The following is an 18,133-nucleotide window of genomic DNA, read 5'->3' on the forward strand; positions in this document are numbered from 1 at the left end:
TGAGGGGTCAGTGATGAGGGTGGGTGACACTTGGGACTCCCAGGAGGCTCAGAGGCAGGACAGAGGGGCAGGGTGTGTGGGCCATGGGGCAGCAGGTGGCCCAGAGGGGCCTCCTGCACCTCACTTTCCACTCCTGGTGCTGCTCTCTAAGAGCAGTGGGGTGCATCGAGCTGTACCTGAGGCAATGTTTTCCAGAGCTCAGTGCTGTGCAGTGGGAACGCTGGCCCCTGCACAGCTGGATTAATGTGGATAAAGCAGCCCCAAACATCTGGTGAGCTTCCTGATGCCTCCTGTGTCACCACTGCAGCAGCTCTGGTCCGTGAACTGGTGCTTGCCCCTTCTGCCAACCCAGCCCCAAACCAGCTGTAAAAAAAAATATGTGAGCAGATGCTGAGCTAGGCAAAGGGACCCACTGTTTACCAAGATACCGAGGGTATTGCCCTCAGGGCAGCTGGCCAAAGAGTTGGTGATTATTAACAAAAATTAGGGGAGAGATGAGCATTGCTTATATTCTCAGGCAGGAGAGCCACAGGCGGTTGCTGACAAGCTGCGTAAACATTGCTGTGGGCCACAGAGCAGGGCCTGTGTGACATTACAACATGCACAAAGTAATGGCACCTGGCCTGTTCAGCAACGGTCTTTGGTTGGGGTTTGGTTTTTTTTTTGGGTGGTGGGTTTTGTTGGTTGGTTGGTTTTGTTGGTTTGGGTTGGGTTGGGTTTTTTTTGTAATTTATCTTTGCTGTCTTACTACACGTTGGGTTAACTCTTGATTTTCAAATCTGAAAAAAACGCATACAACACGTTGCAGAAATGAAAAGTGGCATGTGTCAGGCATGAAATGCTGGGGAGTTCTCCCCCTGCTTCTGAGACTATCACTTTGCTTATACCTATGTAGTCCCTGTGTCAAAAATACTCTTCTGAAGACTTACAGCATGTGTCTGATGCCGTATCACTCTTCTTGAGGACTTCTCAAGAATGCAACAGTACGCAGGTAAACTTTTTTTAAAAAAATGAATTTATTCTTGCATAATTTCACTTGCACAACCACAGTCTTGTCTGTGTCAAACAAATCGCACAGTCTAAAACCTTATGGGCTGTTTCCACCTCGGTGACTGCAGTCTGGGAAGCGGCACAATTCCTCAAACAGGGGAACATGTTTTAAGGACTTTTGCTTAATTGGACCATGTCTGTAAATCGAATTACTTAACAAAGAGTGGCTGAGGAAACAACACACTGAGGGCAACTCAAGTGCAGTTGAAATTGCCTTATGAGAAACAGTGGTGTCTGAGTCATAATTATTCATTATACCTATTACAAATGCTGTGAAAAAAGAACCAACTTCACGGTATGAACATTTTACTGTAGAATAGTTAAATGTGATGAACAATACAAATTCATTCCATTTTCTCTGAAAAAAAAAGTAACTTTTTCTCCTATTCAGCCAGGTCTTAAGACATACACATAACATTTTATAATGCCTTTGTAATTTTTAGGATCTCATAAGTACTACAGACAGTACAATACTTCCTTTTTTTAAGGAGAAAAGAAAAGAAGGAAACTAATTGATACAATTTTTTTGGCACCAAAAAGTGCACTACAAAGTAACACCACCACCAGCAGAGGATTCCACAATTCTAAGTATTACCAATAGAAAAAAAAATCCTACAGCTGTCTTTTTTTTCCCGACAACTTCTTACCAACATGAAGTATAAAGTACCCATTAGACAGCCTGCAAAGGCTGCCGGAATCTGAATCAGTTTTTGGCAGCTCAAGGACTGAAATAGGGTCATTCTGCACAAGCAGTTAACAAACCCAAAGCCTTCCAGGAAAACCTGCCCCATGAGGGGCGGCTTTGCCTTTCCCCCTGTGTTAAGGGTTGTCTCACCATGGGGTTCAAGTACCTGCAGTGGGGGCTTGTGATGGGCCTCGCCTGGGTGGGATGGATAGACACAGTGCAAGGGGGGTTGGTGCTGGTCCCTGCACACCGGTGTGACCTTTCAGAGGATACTGCCTGGTCACCCCAAAAGTAGCCCATTGTGGGGTGAGTGTGGTGGTGCAACCTCGGAGAGCCTGAAAAATGTGGCAAGAGGAGGCAAGAGGGAGCAAGAGGAGAGGCAGTGAGTTGGTCAAGCACCTGGACAGGTGCTACAGTCTCACAACCAACCTTCCCTCTTCCTCCTGGCAAGAACGGGTCACAACAATGAGGCTCTTTGCATGGAGCAGCCACCACAGCTGGGAGGGATTTCCCTTCCAATCCATCACCTGATGGTCACCCACCCACATTTTTTGAGGGGAGCAGAGATCTTCCTGCTCACAAAGCTCTTACTTTTTAGCTCTGCCCCTACTTCTTCCCTTTTCCCCCTCCTCCGCTGCAGGCCAGCCCTCCCATTTCACCTGTGCTCACCGCAGTGGGCAGGAGCTGCTGCCTGGGTGTCTGACAGGGGTCTCAGAGGAAGCACCAGCTCCCTCTGCTTGCAGAATATATTAAGATCCCAGAATCGACCGCTAAATCCAGGGTTAGTGATGCTCCTGCAGCTTTACAAGCAGCACAGGGAATTCACCTACCGCAGCTGAAGAGCCTTTGACAAATTTATCAAGCAACTAGGCTAGTTCAACACACTGTTACTGCAGTTCTTTGTTCTTTTACATTAGGTCCTAAATATATCCTCCTATGTACAGAAAAATAATTTTCCAAGGACAGTCCTTATTTTAAAATTTAAGTGAACAAACAAAACTGGGTGTCTATAAACGCTTTCCTGTTAGATTTACCTAGTATTTGACAACAATAACATAGCTGCATTTGTATATTATATATACAAATAATCACATATATATACATATATGCATGTATTTAACTACAGATACATTGATATGTATGTAGGACAATAATATTAGGGCTAAACAAATGCCAGAATACATACGGAATGTACATACAGAGCAAACCCTTCGAAGCTAAGGTGATTCAACCTAATTCCCAGCTTTTCTGTGTTTCAAGGGTTCTGACTGCTAGATTTGAACAAACTGAAATATCACAGTAGCAGAATGAAACAGCTAGATACCACTGTTGCAGTAAAAGGCTGGATTTGTCACATCTTAGTTTTGAAAATGTATTTAATAATATTACAAAACCTGCATTATCCACAATGTTCCCCCAACCCTACTCACATGTAACAAAAAGTGATTTATTTATTTTTAAAGGGTAAAAAAATTGTAAAATGAACGTTTAAAAAGTTCCCTCATAAAACCTCATGTTGAGAAAAATATATAATAATTAAGTGCATGTAGAAAAAAGTTCTGTAATGTGTCAGCTATTTGGCTTGGTGTCAGCTCAGCAATATACTCTGTCTTTCAAGATGCCCAAGTCAACTCACTAGCTTTGTGCAACCTCTCAGGGTTTTACAGACTGGCTTTCTACCAGCACTACGCTTGGCAAGGTACTGGGTATTACGGAGGCCAAGGCCAGCCTGGTCTTTTTTTATCTTACAGGGTTTCCAAGTGTGTTGCAATCTGTAAGTGTGAGAATTCTGATTTGCCCTGTAAATATAATTCTGGTGAGTTCGGTGGCTAAAACCACTTTCAAAAGATGAGCAAGAAAACAGACCCAGCTGCAAAGACTACAAGATACTTCTGTATTTCATCTTAATCTTGACTCTTTGTTTGCTGCTCTATTGCAATCTTCCAATCCTTACAGAGCTTGAACCAACGTCATCATGTCGGCCTTATATTATCAAAGCCTTTTGAATTTCTCCCTGCGTCCCCAGCAAAGCACATAGGCACCCGGTTGGCTTTATGTATGCCTTTGCACTGAACTGGGGCACGAATTAAAGTCAAGGATCTGCTGAAGCGCTTGGTTGTGCCAGGGGCTGAGGCAGAGGTGGCAGCTGCCAGATGAGTTGTGAGGGAGAAACCTGGAAAGGAGTCCCTAAAACAGCACTGTTTCACACAGCTGAGCTTTGGGAGTTGGGGTTCAAAGGTAATGAAAGAGTGATGCTTTCCAAAGGATTTAATTAACTACAGAACAGAAGCACCAGTTTACGCACAAGGTACACACAGGAGAAAAACCTAGTGGGACCACAGCAGAGCAAGGCAGTGAGATGCGTTTTCCAGTCACCCGCAGCATTCATCCATGCAATGCAGCTGGTGTTTGGCTTGGAGGAAGCCAAGCGGCTCAGCAGGTGGGGAAAATCATGTCTGGGAGGGGACCTGGGTGATCTCAAACATGAGCCTCAACCCAAATGGCCATGAAGCAGAGGCTGCAGTGTGGGCAGCGGGAGCTCACAGCCCGGAACTGCTGGGAAGGGCATCATGGCTGTGACCTCAGGTGCCAGGGGAGCTGAACCTGCCCTGGACATAATGACATAATTCCAGCTACATCTGACCAAGCGCAGAGGAAAATGAGCTGAGGTGGTTTCCCCGAGAGGCACCTCTGAGAGGCTAACTCACTCCTTCTGTGGGGAGAAAACACTGGCAGAGGCAGATCAGCAAGACTGGGCTGGTTGTTACTGCAATCATCAGAGTGATGATGGAGTGGTCCTAAATGGGGATACGGGTGAAAGGACAGATATCCACCCTGCCGAGGTATAACGGTATTGCTGGCAAACCCCTCATACAACTATAGGCTGGGAAAACAAGTCTTTTGAGAGATAGAAAACCGGCACATGGATGCTGGCGCAGCCCATTGCCTTTATGGAAAGGGGCTGTACCCATCTGCCTCCTGGGTGGTGGTGAGCGCTGCCTGGCTGGCACCAGGGAAGGGAAGGGCCTGACAGCAATGTTTACAAACCTATGGAGTCCTTGTGAAAGCATCTTAAAACAACACAGTGCCCAAGCACCTCAGAGGTCTATCTCAGAAGCTAATTCCTGGAAAGAGGAGTGTAAGGGCTGTTACACCAAAAAGCTCCACTTCTATAAAAAAGTCCATGCAAACTCCATACAGAACTGCATTAAATTCGATGTGGCTCTCCCAGGGTGAGGACAAACACATGCTTTGTTATTAATCACTGTTATTATATTACGGATGCTTAGGGTCCTGGATGATAGAAGTTCTGCTGTGAGACTGTGGCTCTGATTGTAAACTCCTCTCTCAAAATAAAAAAAAGAAAAAAAGCTTCCTTTAGTATCCTTTCCTGTCTGCAGCCAGAACAACATTGACATTCTGCCTGTTCCCAGCTACCAGCATCTGGCAAAAGTCATTTTAATAATTTCCAAAAGAGGTGGTGTTCCTTGCCAGTTTCTGACCCATTAACTCAGTTCTACTGCAAGACGTAAACCCAAGGAAGCATGAGGGAGAAACCCTATTCTCCTTGCTAAAGTTAATGTACCTAACAGAAAAATGCAATTCCCACAATTACAGCTTGGAAACCAAACCACCAGGGCAACTCTTTCCATTGCAAGTTTCCTCACAGCTGCACATTTTGATCTTTCTTCTCTTGGTGTTTTTTTTTTCCCAGTTTATCCAAAGCAAGAGCACTGTTTCAATGAAGGCAGTGAATGCACAAAAAAGTAAATGTACAGCAAATGCACAGTAAAATGCACAGCATTATTTTTAGAAATGCTTCATTGCCAGCCAAGGAGCTTGATGCTGAAGAATAACTTCTAAGCAAAATGTCTTCTCCAAAATAGATTCTGCAAGAAGATGAAAATGAAACCCCATCTTAAGGGCCAGTCCCAGTGGCCCATGCACCAGTTCAATCTCACCAGTGCCTCATTTTAAGGATGAGTGATGGAGAGACCTTGTACTCAGCTTCTCTTCCAAGGATGAATTTTACCAAAGTAAATTCAGACAGCAAATCCAAGAACTCCACAACACACATGTGTACAACCTCTGCATTTTAGTGAGGATGCTTATATCCGCATGAATCTGCTCTCTCAGTCCAAAATGTGACCAAGTGTTATCACCTGGGCTTCAATTTTGTTCTTGTGGTTGTTTTGCATAACAATAGGAAAAAAAAAATTACACACATCTTGATGGGGCTGGAAAGGAACCTGTGAGCTAAGGTGTGCTATTTTATGCAGATACCCAGAGATCAATAAGCAGTGTCTGAAAACTAGGGTCTACATAAATATAGGTATTCGATACCAGTAGCACAGACTAGCAGAGTTTGGACTGACAGCCAGCACATGGCCCTTGTAAGAGGACGGCTCAACCTTCACACGCTGTGGTAATGCCAGCTGACTTTCTAAATACACGAAGAGATCCCTAACTTCCTAGGTGTTGCTGCATGCCTCTCCCATCCCCAAACTCTTCAAAACACAGGTGGCATTTAAAAAAGTCTGTGAGAGCTTGCAGTTTTCTCTATGAAAGCGCTGGTAGGAATGCAGCTGATTACTCTCTTTTTTTCAGTAAAAGGCCTGAACTTGTACAGTACAAAGTCCTGGATGAGTGGGAGGTCTGTGCAGCTACGGTGGGTAAAAAAGCAGAAACACGCAGCTTGCACAACGACAGAGTTAAAGCAAAGCGTTGTGCAAAACTGCAGCCTTCCTGAAGACAGAAAACCAGGCAGGAGGCAGTGGGTTTCTGAGCAGCTTTGCCTGACCCTGGTGACAAGCAGTTCCATCTGGGAAGCCAACGGTGCCAATCTGCTACAGAGCACTGAGGGCGAGCAAGTGAGAAAACAGCAACATCCCAGTGCCCAGTCAGGTGGCTCTAAGGGTATATACACATTCTGTCCTCGACGCACAGGGATTAGGAAAAGCTTCCCTTTTAGGATTAGACTAATTATGAGAGATGTATTAGCTGTTAATGAGCCAAACCCCAGCCTTTCATCATCGTCATGTTTGCGTAACTCCTACTGACGTTAACGAGAGTTAAACCTTGCTATGCACGGAGGGTAAGTGGGAAACCACAGGTGATGGTTGTTGAGAAGATGCTCAGTTCTGCTACAGTTCCCCAAACGGTGCAGTCGAACACGCCCTTGGTGACAGCCGCAGTCTGAGAGGAGCCCCTGCGGCTACGGGTCCTCTGCTTCCAACACCAGCTGAGTCTCAGAGGAATGTGCAGCTCCTTGAGGCTCCCTTCAAAAACCCAGCCAGGACTTCTGCATTGCACCCACTGTCTTTTTGGTCCCGTTTGTCTATTCAGTTGTTATTGTAATTCATGCTGGTGAAATGATACCGTTAAAAAAGTGATGCTACTTTTTAAATGCTGAAATGAATGATCATTGTAGTTACAGCTACCGAGTAAAATTAGGACAGCGGTAAAAGGTTAGACAATGACATTTAATGTTACTCCATTAATAGATTTTATCACTTTTTTTTATCCTACCACAACAATGTGTATTTTCATATACGTTATATTTAATAAAATGTATTGATATGGAATTAGGAAAGCATGGGTTTAGTACTATTTACATATTTTAATTGAAACCATTTTCTTAACAACATTGAAAAATAGAAACTTAAAGTTCTCTCAATTGTGTTTTCAGCCAGTTAGTGGTAAACAAACGCATGCCTAGGAAGTTAAACTCCCTCTAAAATGTGGTCAGTTGAAAGTTTCTAACTAAAGTGTGTATCTCTGTTTTGTTTCAAAAAATACATAAGTATGTCTGTCATTTCTGATACAAAATTCTACACTATCTTCAATAAATAAATAATAAAGCGATTCTGAAAAGTATGAAATGTAAACTTTGTTGTCCCTCCAACATACATTTTTTTCCCCATTGCTTGAAACATTACAGTGGTCTCATAGGAAATTATAATACACAGACACTTCCCAGCACAGTTTACACTTATTACCATACTGTATCTACCTATCCGTTATGAATATATCCTAATTTCCTAATGGAAATCAATAAGACTTTAGTGCTAGAGAACACCGCCTATACAGGAAAGGTGGAAACCAGTACTGAATGGACATGCAAGGAACACCAAAACCTAACAACAGGCTCCACAAGAACGTTCACATGCTAATGAAACAGGCTGACACCTTCCATTCAGAAATAAAGTCCTTACAAAAATACCAGTGTATGCATGACAGGTCATGAACAAAATGAATCCAAGCAGAACAAAGAGGAATTTTACTCTTAGGGGTCTGTTCTTGCTCGAGTCCAGACTCAGCAAAGCACTTACGCATTGTGCTTAGGGGAGACAAGACATAAGTGCGCGCTTACAGCTGGGCGCTTTGCCAAACGGGGAAAGTTTGCTGGATGTGGGCCTATACGTGTGTGTTCGTAGAGTTAAGTGGATACACAAGCCCTGGCATTCCCCCAGATGACAAGGCTTTTCCTTCGGGGTTACCCACTCTGCACCATCATGAGCGCTCTGTTTCTGGTCACAGGCAGTATCGCTGCCACCAAACCTGCCACCACCCCGGCTGAGCCACCAACACCTTCATGAGCTGCACTGCGCTGCTGCCCTGAGTTCAGCAACACGATGGCAAGCACAGGCATGGTGCAATTTAATAACCGATCACCACTGACTGCTTTGCAAACTAGACTCTGCAGGGTGGAAATGAGCTTCCTGAGCTAGAGCTGTGATTTTTTTTTCTTCCCCGCTGCAAGCGACAAATAATCCATCTGTGGTCACGCAATCAGGCAGCAGTAGTCAAGTAGTATTGATGTGGTAGTAGCACAACATTCAGCAGGGCTCTATGTTTAATCCTTCACTTACTGTCCGAGCATTTACAGTTCTATAGAAAACAGCAGTTTCCAAAGGTACCGAGTGGGTGAACTCTTCTGGAGTGCAATTCATCTCTGTGCAGAAGGCTTGTACATTTTTTATTTTCAGGGGCAACATGAGTCATGAAGTGGTATGTTAATAGAATCTTCTCTGTTTATAGATATAGACTATTTATTTTCTAAGTCTTTTCAGTACCACCATGAAGATCTTCAAAGATCTTCTTACCGCGTAACTGCTCCTTCCATTCACATTACATTTAGACATCACTTTGCTGAGCAACAGGCACAGAATTCCTTAAGGGGGAAAACCCTGCAGAAAGCCTCCAAAACATACCAACATTGCCTTCTTCATGTAAATTAAAGAGTAGGGTAACTGGAGCAAGTACAGCAACCTATGTGGTTTGCCAGCCTTTCAAACTGGAGCACAACGAACAACCAGGTTATTTTATAAACCCAGGAAACTAACGTCAAGTTCCACATAGAGAAATTGAGGGACATCTCCTCACTAAACTGGGATTAATTTTTCAGTGAGAATTATCAAGGCACAAAGATGCTCCTGTTTGCTTTGATAACCCTCTTATGTGAGAAGGGCAAGCAGTAGTTTCATACCACACCCATAAGGATTTTGTGACAGCTTCTGCAGACACCTATTGCAGGGAACTCAGACAAATAAAACATGGGTCCCTTTCCTTCTAAGGCTCATCGAACAATTGCAGGTCTAGTCGGACGACTATCTCTCCTGTTGGGACTTCATGCAGAAGGAGACACTTTGTAACTGGTCCCTTTGAACCCTGATCCTTCTTAATGTCTGCCACACGGATCTCTGTTCTGCCCAAAAAGTCTGAAATGCAAAAAGACAGCACACTCAGAAATGACAGAACTGTTTTATGCTGCAAAAAAATGTTAATTTGCAGAAGGAACTAAGCTTCCATCTACACACAACAAAAGGAGAAAACAAGTCTTCAATCCAACTATATTTTTGCAGTCAGAGAAGGCCAAAGACTGCCAGTCTGCATAGAAGAGGATTTTAGCTGGACTATATTAGTCAGCAGAGACATTAACAACAACTGGTCCCATAAGCAGAAAAATCTACAATGTAATTTACAGCTGCCTTGCTTAAGTAGCTTATTTATTTTATGAGATGTTAGAAAAAAGGCCAAAGGCTGCTGCACAGTTCAAGCTGAGCGTGAAGCTCTCTGGAGATGATAGAGCCAAGAAGGGCAACACACTTGTGACAAGGTCAATGGGCCAACTGGTGCTGGCCAGATGAACAACAGTCCTATCCAAATACTTCCTGAGAGATTATGACTCCAAAATATACTCTTCAATGCTCCATATGTCTATCCCATGTTATTAAATAAGAATGGGCTATGAATCTTGGGTTCGTTTTTGCCACTGTTGTCACATATTACAGGAACATGAAGACATTTCCTCCTGGATTAATCTGTCCATATGCAAACAGCATCCAGAGTTTTTTTTAAAGACTTCCCAGAATTGCAAACCACACCTCAGTTGTTGTCAAGTTGCACAAGAAAAGAAACCCCAAAACACCCCAGAGATAGCTTGATACATTTATTTTTTTGCACTGATACTAGCATGACTCCACTACGGAGCAAGGGAGAGTAGGTTCTCAGTATGCAAAGGGGTTCAATATTGGGGCTGGAACTGGATGATCTTTAAAGGCCCCTTCCAACTCCAATCATTCCCTGATTCTATGATTTACCTTGGCAGGCATGTGCCTCTTCAAAACAGGAGATTTGAAAATACCCTTGGAAGGGCAGCAGCCCCCTACATACCATCTGGGGAGAACTGGTCCCTCTCAAACACCGTGATGCAGAGCACGTCCTGCTCGAGGTCTTTGATGAAGAACTGGCAGTTGGAGTTCCACTTCGGGTTGAGGGTGTCCTGTATCGTCTTGGTAATGTGGCACTGGGAACCCATCGTCACCTCGCAGTATGGGTTACTCTTTCCTGGGAAAATGGAAACAAACAGAAAGGAGTTAATTGCATTTTTAGGTATGTGACCTTCCTCCTAAATGTCCTTTTAACTCCTAAAGCCAATGGACTGGGGAAAGACTGTGGCCTCACTGCCATTATAATGAACAGGGACACAATTCTGCAAGGCAGGGTGCACCTTCCACTCTTTATTTCAGGACTTCATGGCTTAATGATATGGCTTAAGTGGTGGAAACTAAGCTGGTCTGAAACAAATGCTTACATGCAGGATAACTGCATGAGTGCTACTGAACTGCACAAAATCACTTTCATATATTTTAAGTCCATTAAAATGTCCTAGTTAAACAAAACCAGGTTTTGGACAGAATTTCCTCTGAAGTTAGTCTGACAAATAGGAATGTCTTCTTCACAAAGCATATTATGACAAACCCAAGGCACTTACCATGGGACCTGCAAGGTTTTAGTTCAATGCCTTCAACAATATTCACCATCAACCTCCCAATGCCTGTTGCCCTTTGTGAGCGAACTGTGGTGAAACCAAAGAGGAGAGAGAAAAGTCATTAACGTCTTTTCTTGCCCATGGACTTTAACACAAAAGATAAGACCCCCACATCCCATGCTGTACCTAAGTAGGCTTTTTCCCTCTTCTTCTTTTCGGTCTCTATGTAAAGTTCCGAAGCAGCTTTGATCTTCTGAACCCAGGCAGTCCTTCAGAAGGAAAGGAAAAAAAGTTGCAAAATACCATTTCCATTTTTCCTCCTTGGAGCACAGCAGACAAAAGTAAAGCTGTCCCTCCTTCCCAATCACTTGCAGTCTAGGGCTCTGGCTCATCACAGGCTCTGCTACACTGAAGCTGTCTGCCTGGAAGAGACTTTACTGGAAATCACAGCACCTGTAGAATAATTTAAGTGTCCCAGGCTAGCAGATCCCACCAGGGAAAGAAAGTTCAAAAGAATCATGAGCGGGAGGGACCTGGTGAGAAACCAAAAGGTAAAGCCTGTCGCTTTATTGTAATAAACTAACTTCTTGTAGCTAGTAGATACAACCATGCTGCAGAGATGGCCACTTTTCTTATTCCCTGAAGTTGCATACCAAAATCCTTCTGAGCCTCGGGACACACAGACTACTCAGAGGGTACACAGGTGATGAATGACTGTGGTTCCCTATCTATGGGTTCTTCTGGGAATTCATGTCATACTTAAGAGACTGAGTGGAAAGATCAACAGGAAAAAAGCATGGAAGAAGGGGTACCAAGGGACCTCAAAGTGTTAGAAGAATTGCTGTGACATACGAGAGAGCCTGAGACCTGAGTCAAGGCAAAATGAGAGAATCTAAAAGTTGTGGATCCACTTCTGAAGAGCTGCTGCTCTAGAGGGCACTGCAGCTGCTTACACTGGCCTGGATTTGGGTCCGAACACTCACCTATATTCTGCACAGAGAGCTGTTCAGGAAAATAAAACACTTAAGAACAATTCTGTCTTCCAGCTCAGCCCTAAGTGGTAAATGGCAGCTTCAGAAGTATACCAAGCCTTTGATCATAAAGGTCTTTTAGGATTGAATGGGTAAATTAATCACTAATTGATACTAATGTTTTATTTCTGTTGCTCTTAATTAAAAGCAAGTGAATGATGAAAACATGAAGGTACACCACCTAAAATGCTGCATTTACTTAGTAAGCAGTTCTGGCATAAAAGAAAGTCAACGCCTCTATCCCATATAAGCAAAGGCAGTTGACTGCAGCACCCAAATTTGGGTTGCAGCTCCTGTGGGTTTTCTCTGCAGTGAACGGAGAGAGGGTGTTCAGCATATGAAGATCTGGTTCCTTCCCCTGATGGTTCAGCAGAGCGTGCCTAACCATCTCACTGAAGTTTCTCGACCTACGTAGGATGAATGTGGTGCAGAGTTTATAGATGGTTCTGACCAACACGGTGAGTGCTCTGATGCAGAACAGATGATTATTGCTGCACTCTGATTTATGCAACAGATCTTAAGTTGAAAAGGCTGTGCCAGTTTTCATCACCAAGGGTCTAACCACGATGCTCGTTCCTTCTGTGGCATACAGGTACAGACAGCAACCCACAGGACAAGTGGGATCTATAAAAGTATGATCTTCTACAAGAAAAACTATGTGTATAAATAATGATGAATAACACTGTGAGGCAGCCAAGGAGCAAAGATGCTTTATACATTTTTATGCATCAGAATGTTTAGAGGCCATACATTTGCAAGTGGGCATAATGCCATGTCTATACTATGGGGGCTTTTTTGCTAGACTTTCAGCTTTCTCTTTTTGACCACAGTTAAGCTTGCAGAGATGAAAATCACTAGCTGAGATTTTTGAGGTTGCCATTCTTTTCACTGCTTCAGTCTGAACTGAACTAGGTTATAACTAACTGGGTTTTGTTCGGTAGGTTTTTGCTTCAAGTTCTGACCTCTTCCTGAACTTCATTCAACATACAGCCATACAAATGTTTGCACTGGCACAAACAAATGGATGTTAATAGAAGAAGACAGGATTGCATCTTTTGGCTTCCTTCTGCTAACATGACATGCTGTGAAATACGGCCTATATATCAGCCCTTCTTGCATTTCACTGTTGGTCTTACTGGAATTCAGGAAACATTATTTCTCCCTCCTTTTCATATATTGAGTAACACCATATTCTCAAGCAGAGAGAATTCTCCAGTCTTGTAACAAAAGCTGCTTGGAGACTGCTATGGGTGTGTACATCACATACATCTGCACTAGACTTTTCAAATTCAGTATGAACATGGCCTGTGCAGGTACTTACCTTTCATTAATGCTTTCAGCCCGGAGTGTATAGACTCTGTCAATGTGGGAGATATGGAAGATGGGCTCGTCTCCAGAAGGGTCTGTGGGTAATTTTACTAGTACTTCATTTAGAAAAATTGGCTGTAAAACATTAGGCAAAGCTAGAGTTCTACTGTACAATATCTGAACAGATGCATTAAACACAGAGCAATTTATAACAGGTTTATCTTGTGCCTGCAGTATCTTTCCCCTTCTGCCTGCCTCCCATCTTTCTGCAGATACGTCATTTTTGGTATTTTCTTATTATCAAAGATATAGGTGTCTCCAGAGTCTGGGAACATGTCTGAAGTAAGAAAGCAGCCTCATGATGCATAGCAACTCCTCCTTTCCGACAAAGAGTAGCAAACACTACTCTCTCCATCACTCTCTGATAAACGTGACTTTTGTTGTGTTTTGGCAAAACTCCAAAAGCATATTTTCTTATCTCGCTAAAGCAAACAACCAGCTTTCTCACCACCAGTCCCTGGAATCCCCAGCATAGGCCAAAGCTTTCAAACCTGTTCTATATAAAGCATATTGCCTGCACATCCAGTACGGGAGTTGCTGTCTGCTAGCATATAGCCATCTTAGTTGCTATTTAAGAGTGGTACTTACAGTTTTGTACATTTTGTATTGCAGATTAGACTTGGGGCTGAAGACCTTGTCTGTGCCAGAAGAGCCAAGAGGTTTTATGATCTGAGTCAGGAGGAGGAAATCGTTGAACAGAAAGCCGTACAGTTCCTTGTTACTCTTGGCTTTATAGAGTTTCCCACTGTGCAGAAACTTGCGTGGTCCCAAGCAGTTTGTAACAGAGTTAAATACGAGTTGCTGCGAAAAGTAGAAGAAGAACAACAACGCACTGTATAAAGTAAAACAATCGAGGTTCCCCTGAAAGAGATCAAATATAGTTTTGAGTCCTGACATTGCTTTTAATTTGTGTCACGGGGATGAAGAGCAATGCCTCTGCCTTGTGCATGATGAAAAGCAGTGCAAGTCATACAGAGGCTACATGAAAATTAACTTTAAGGCAGCCCATCGGCCCATCAGTTGCACAGGGCACAGCCTTGGACAGTCAGAGAAAAGTCAAAAGCATTTGTGCCTCCTTTGGAGTTGCTCGGCCACGCACATGCATCTCTGTGAGCGGAACTGAGCTGATGATGACTTGTCCTGGATCAGCAGTAACTATGCAAATGTCCGCTCCAAACGCTGAGCTTTCTAAACAAGGCCTGGGTTTCTGAACTGTGTTTGAATTTCACACATTGAAACAGCCTGACTTCGTGCACCCATGATTCCTGGAGTAAGAGGACAGCTGCTGCCCAGTGGCTGGAACTGGCAGAATTTAAGACTCGTCTGGAGGTTGTTACCAGAGGAGCAGAGGATTCGCCTCTCCTAGAGTTTTCTGGTTTATTTTCACTAGGTGATGATATGGTTCTTGCCATCCTAGCTGCCCAGACAGCTAGATCTGGAGTGGCTCCTTTTACAGATTAGAAACATCTCAGCCAGAAAACTGGGGGAAGGCCAGACCCCTCTGTGCCACAGATTCAAGGCTGCTCCTGGCATGACTGTGTCAGCAAGTATCCAGTTGGTCTTTCAGGTAATATTTTTTATGTTCTAGACATCATGTACAGAAGATAAAAGCAGCCATCTTCCTTCAGGCAGTAGTTGTAAGACAGCTGAACATGACTTTGACTTTTCCAAAACGGTCATACCTGTCTTTCTGAAACACATTTCATAAGATGAAATGCAATAGTTTCCAGTTTATAAACCAACCAGTGCTATTTTATTTTATTTTATTTTATTTTATTTTATTTTATTTTATTTTATTTTATTTTATTTTATTTTATTTTATTTTATTTTATTTTATTTTTATTTTATTTTATTTTATTTTCCTAAATCTAGAATTGAACCTCAACACACACTTTGAAAATCAAGTTGTGATCTGTCTGCCCCTAGTATCTTCACCAGTAACAGGGAAGCTACCAAAACATCCTCCATCCTTTTGTAGGACATACCAACACAGTATTTTCTTTACAGTTTCAGTAGAGAAGTGTAGCTTGTTACCTTAAAAAGTAATATGCAATGGTAGGCAGTGATTCTTTCTGGAAAGTCTTGACAGAGACTTGATCAATACTCTTGAATTTCCCAAATGCATACAAGGTTTTATCTCAAAAAATATTTTCTGTGATAAAGGACTCCAGGATGGTCAGACATAGCTTCAGGATGAGATACAGCAGTACAATAACCACTGTATTATAAAGAGCCATGAAACTGGAAAGTTGCGGTTGCAAAATGCAGCACTGAACCTGGCACTAGCCCAGAGGCAGGCAACAAACGCAGCATTTATCATAAAGAAGGTGATAACACAAGCAGTAAAAAAGATTACGTGCAGGGGTGAAAGGGAGCCAAAGAAAGATGAAAACAAAGGATTGAAGATTATATGATTTGATTAATTACACCGTTCGTCCCCTGATGCAGTGCCATAAGTGAGCCATGGTTTCTTCCCGACCGGTGAAGAAGTGCACCCACATTTGCATTACTCTAGATAGGACATTTTTTTTACCTCTGACAGGCCTTCACACTGAACATGAGCCTGGATCCATTCCAGCCTATCTGAATTTTCCTTCTCCCGCACTCCTTCATTTACTTGAGAACATAATTCTTCTGCTTTCTCAAGAGCATGCTTCAAGTGACTGTGGTCTGGGTGGTTTTCAGGAGTGTTTTCTATTATCTACAGATAAATAACATACATTAGCCTTTTCTGTTATCTGCAGTTAAAATGTATTTATATTATCAGCCCTACACTTCTGTTTTATTTCTTTGTTTTCATCAGAGCTGGACAGTAGGTTTCAAATTTTTTTCCTCCTTGACAAACATGAAAAATAGGAGACAAACTCACAGTCTGCTTGTGAACACCTGAAATGAATGCTTGCCTGGAGAGCCTTTACATCAGTACACTGCTCACTCTTCTGACATAAGTATGCAAATTCCAGCCACATAAAGAAATATAACCATGACTGTTTAAGCAATCTCTTAAACGCCAACATCCAATTTATCATTTTTTCTGGTGAAAGCCTTGGGCCAAGTTCAATAGCATTATTCAGGATGGTAAGCATTAGGCAACAAATGAAAGTTAGGAAGGGGTTGTAAATCATCCAGCATCATAAGCTGCGCAGGAAGGTAACTTGCAAAAATTTGGCACTCAGGCTTGCACACCGAATGTCATTTACAAGACAATGGGGAGGGAATGATGTTGTGGAAAAAGGCAAAGATGAGCATAAATTGACCTGTTACTCCTGTCATCTGAATTTTAAAGTCTTCATTCAGCATTTGCTGCCTTCTGGTTCTTTGTGTGCAAGTTTCACCTCTGTTTCTCATGGAAATATCAAGTCATTCTGCTGAAGCCAAATGAGTTACCGCATTTGCTCTAGTGTGATCAAATATAAAAGGATACCCCACATTCCCTGGTACATGAGATATCTAACAGTGACTGGGCTTGACAAAATAGGAAAATTACCCTGTAATTAAGCTATAAGCAAAGCAGCATCAAAAACAACACCTTTGCAAAAGAACGTACATTTTTAATTATTAGTGGGTATCTTGTTACCCGTTGCATAGGCTTTAGTAGAAAACTTGATAGTGGCATTCCTTTACAGCGAGGATCCATTGCTAACCTCTGAAACATTAGAGAGGTAAAACGGTGTTAGTCAGTTTGTTTAATACCCTGCAAAATGAGCTCCTCCAAGAAAGGAAGAGGTAAGGTAACATATCAACACCATACCTCAACTAAATCTGTTCTTGGATCACAAACAATGTCAGTGCAGTAGAATTTCTTGTATTTTTACAACATGTTTTTACCTGACTTGCCTGTACAAGAGAAGGGCCTCTTACTTATCCAGTACTCATTGTTTGTTACTGTCCCAGCATTTTACAGCAAAACCATCATTAAACAAAGTATTTAATGTCTCTATAATAGCTTGAAAAAATGTGTTTCTTCAGTGAAAACGTGTAGTCCTTCAATGAATGCTTGACTCTGAAGATTCTTCATTCTAGCCCAACACAGAGCACTATTTGAGACTGTTTTGCAAAGCAGCAAAACGATGCGCTAAATTTACTGTGTACAAAATTTATGGTGATTGTGTCTTTCCTTACTTTAACAAACTCCTTGAACTCAGGGACTTCATCTGTCTTCTGCTGGATGAGCGCTGCCCCGTTGAGCTGGCAGCTACAGAACCGAATGTAAGGCTGCATGTGTGGCAGCTGAGCTGTCAGTATGTCACCAATCATTTTCACCGGCATCTTCTCTCCAGACATCTTCTTACGCACACGCAAAGCCCTAAACATGAAAAGGTCACGTGTGTTTTATAAGCAGACCACTAAGGAATGATTCCTCATTCATGAAATAAATGGTTTGATTCTTATCCATTATTGACACAAAGGGACCCCTGAATAATAAGAAGGTCAGCCTTAAGATTTATTGCATATTGTAAGAATACAATAACCAAGATTGCGTCCTCAGCCAACAACACTTTTCCCTGTTGTGGCCATCAAACTGTTATTAGGCGTTAACTTAATGCAGTCCTGGATTAGACACAACATAAAAAGGAATGTTATTTCCTTTTTTATTAGTTAGAAAGAGAGTAACATATATGCTTTTGAATGAGGGATAAACCCTTACCACTACTTGAAGCCTAGAGCTACTTCTAGTTTTTAGCCTGGTTTCCTAAGGAAAAGAGGCTTATCAGCATCAAGCTG

The 18,133-nt window shown here is 42.6% G+C and overlaps 2 protein-coding genes across 3 annotated transcripts in view; both read right to left on the bottom strand.

Annotated features, from left to right (window-relative positions):
• Positions 1-1,027: 1,027 nt before the first annotated feature.
• On the bottom strand, positions 1,028-17,682 carry LOC309447643 (intersectin-1-like). The gene is made up of 9 exons (XM_082068473.1): positions 17,531-17,682; positions 16,986-17,054; positions 15,942-16,109; positions 13,997-14,209; positions 13,362-13,483; positions 11,196-11,278; positions 11,013-11,096; positions 10,412-10,585; positions 1,028-9,456 (listed from the first exon to the last, which is right to left on the bottom strand). Exons 1-9 carry the CDS (start codon positions 17,675-17,677, stop codon positions 9,308-9,310), a joined length of 1,209 nt encoding a protein of 402 aa, XP_081924599.1. The 5' UTR covers positions 17,678-17,682; the 3' UTR covers positions 1,028-9,307.
• The window catches only part of ITSN1 (intersectin 1), a 123,385-nt gene continuing 122,800 nt past the window's right edge, over positions 17,549-18,133 (bottom strand). For both annotated transcript variants that reach the window (XM_082068435.1, XM_082068437.1), the window contains one exon: positions 17,549-17,714. In XM_082068435.1, coding sequence (XP_081924561.1) covers positions 17,697-17,714 — 18 coding nt within the window. In that variant the 3' untranslated portion in view covers positions 17,549-17,696. The remainder of the gene's footprint in view (positions 17,715-18,133) is intronic.

The sequence above is a fragment of the Streptopelia decaocto genome (genome assembly GCF_964273445.1).
Source record: "Streptopelia decaocto genome assembly, chromosome: 1".
In the NCBI taxonomy this organism is placed as follows: domain Eukaryota; kingdom Metazoa; phylum Chordata; class Aves; order Columbiformes; family Columbidae; genus Streptopelia; species Streptopelia decaocto.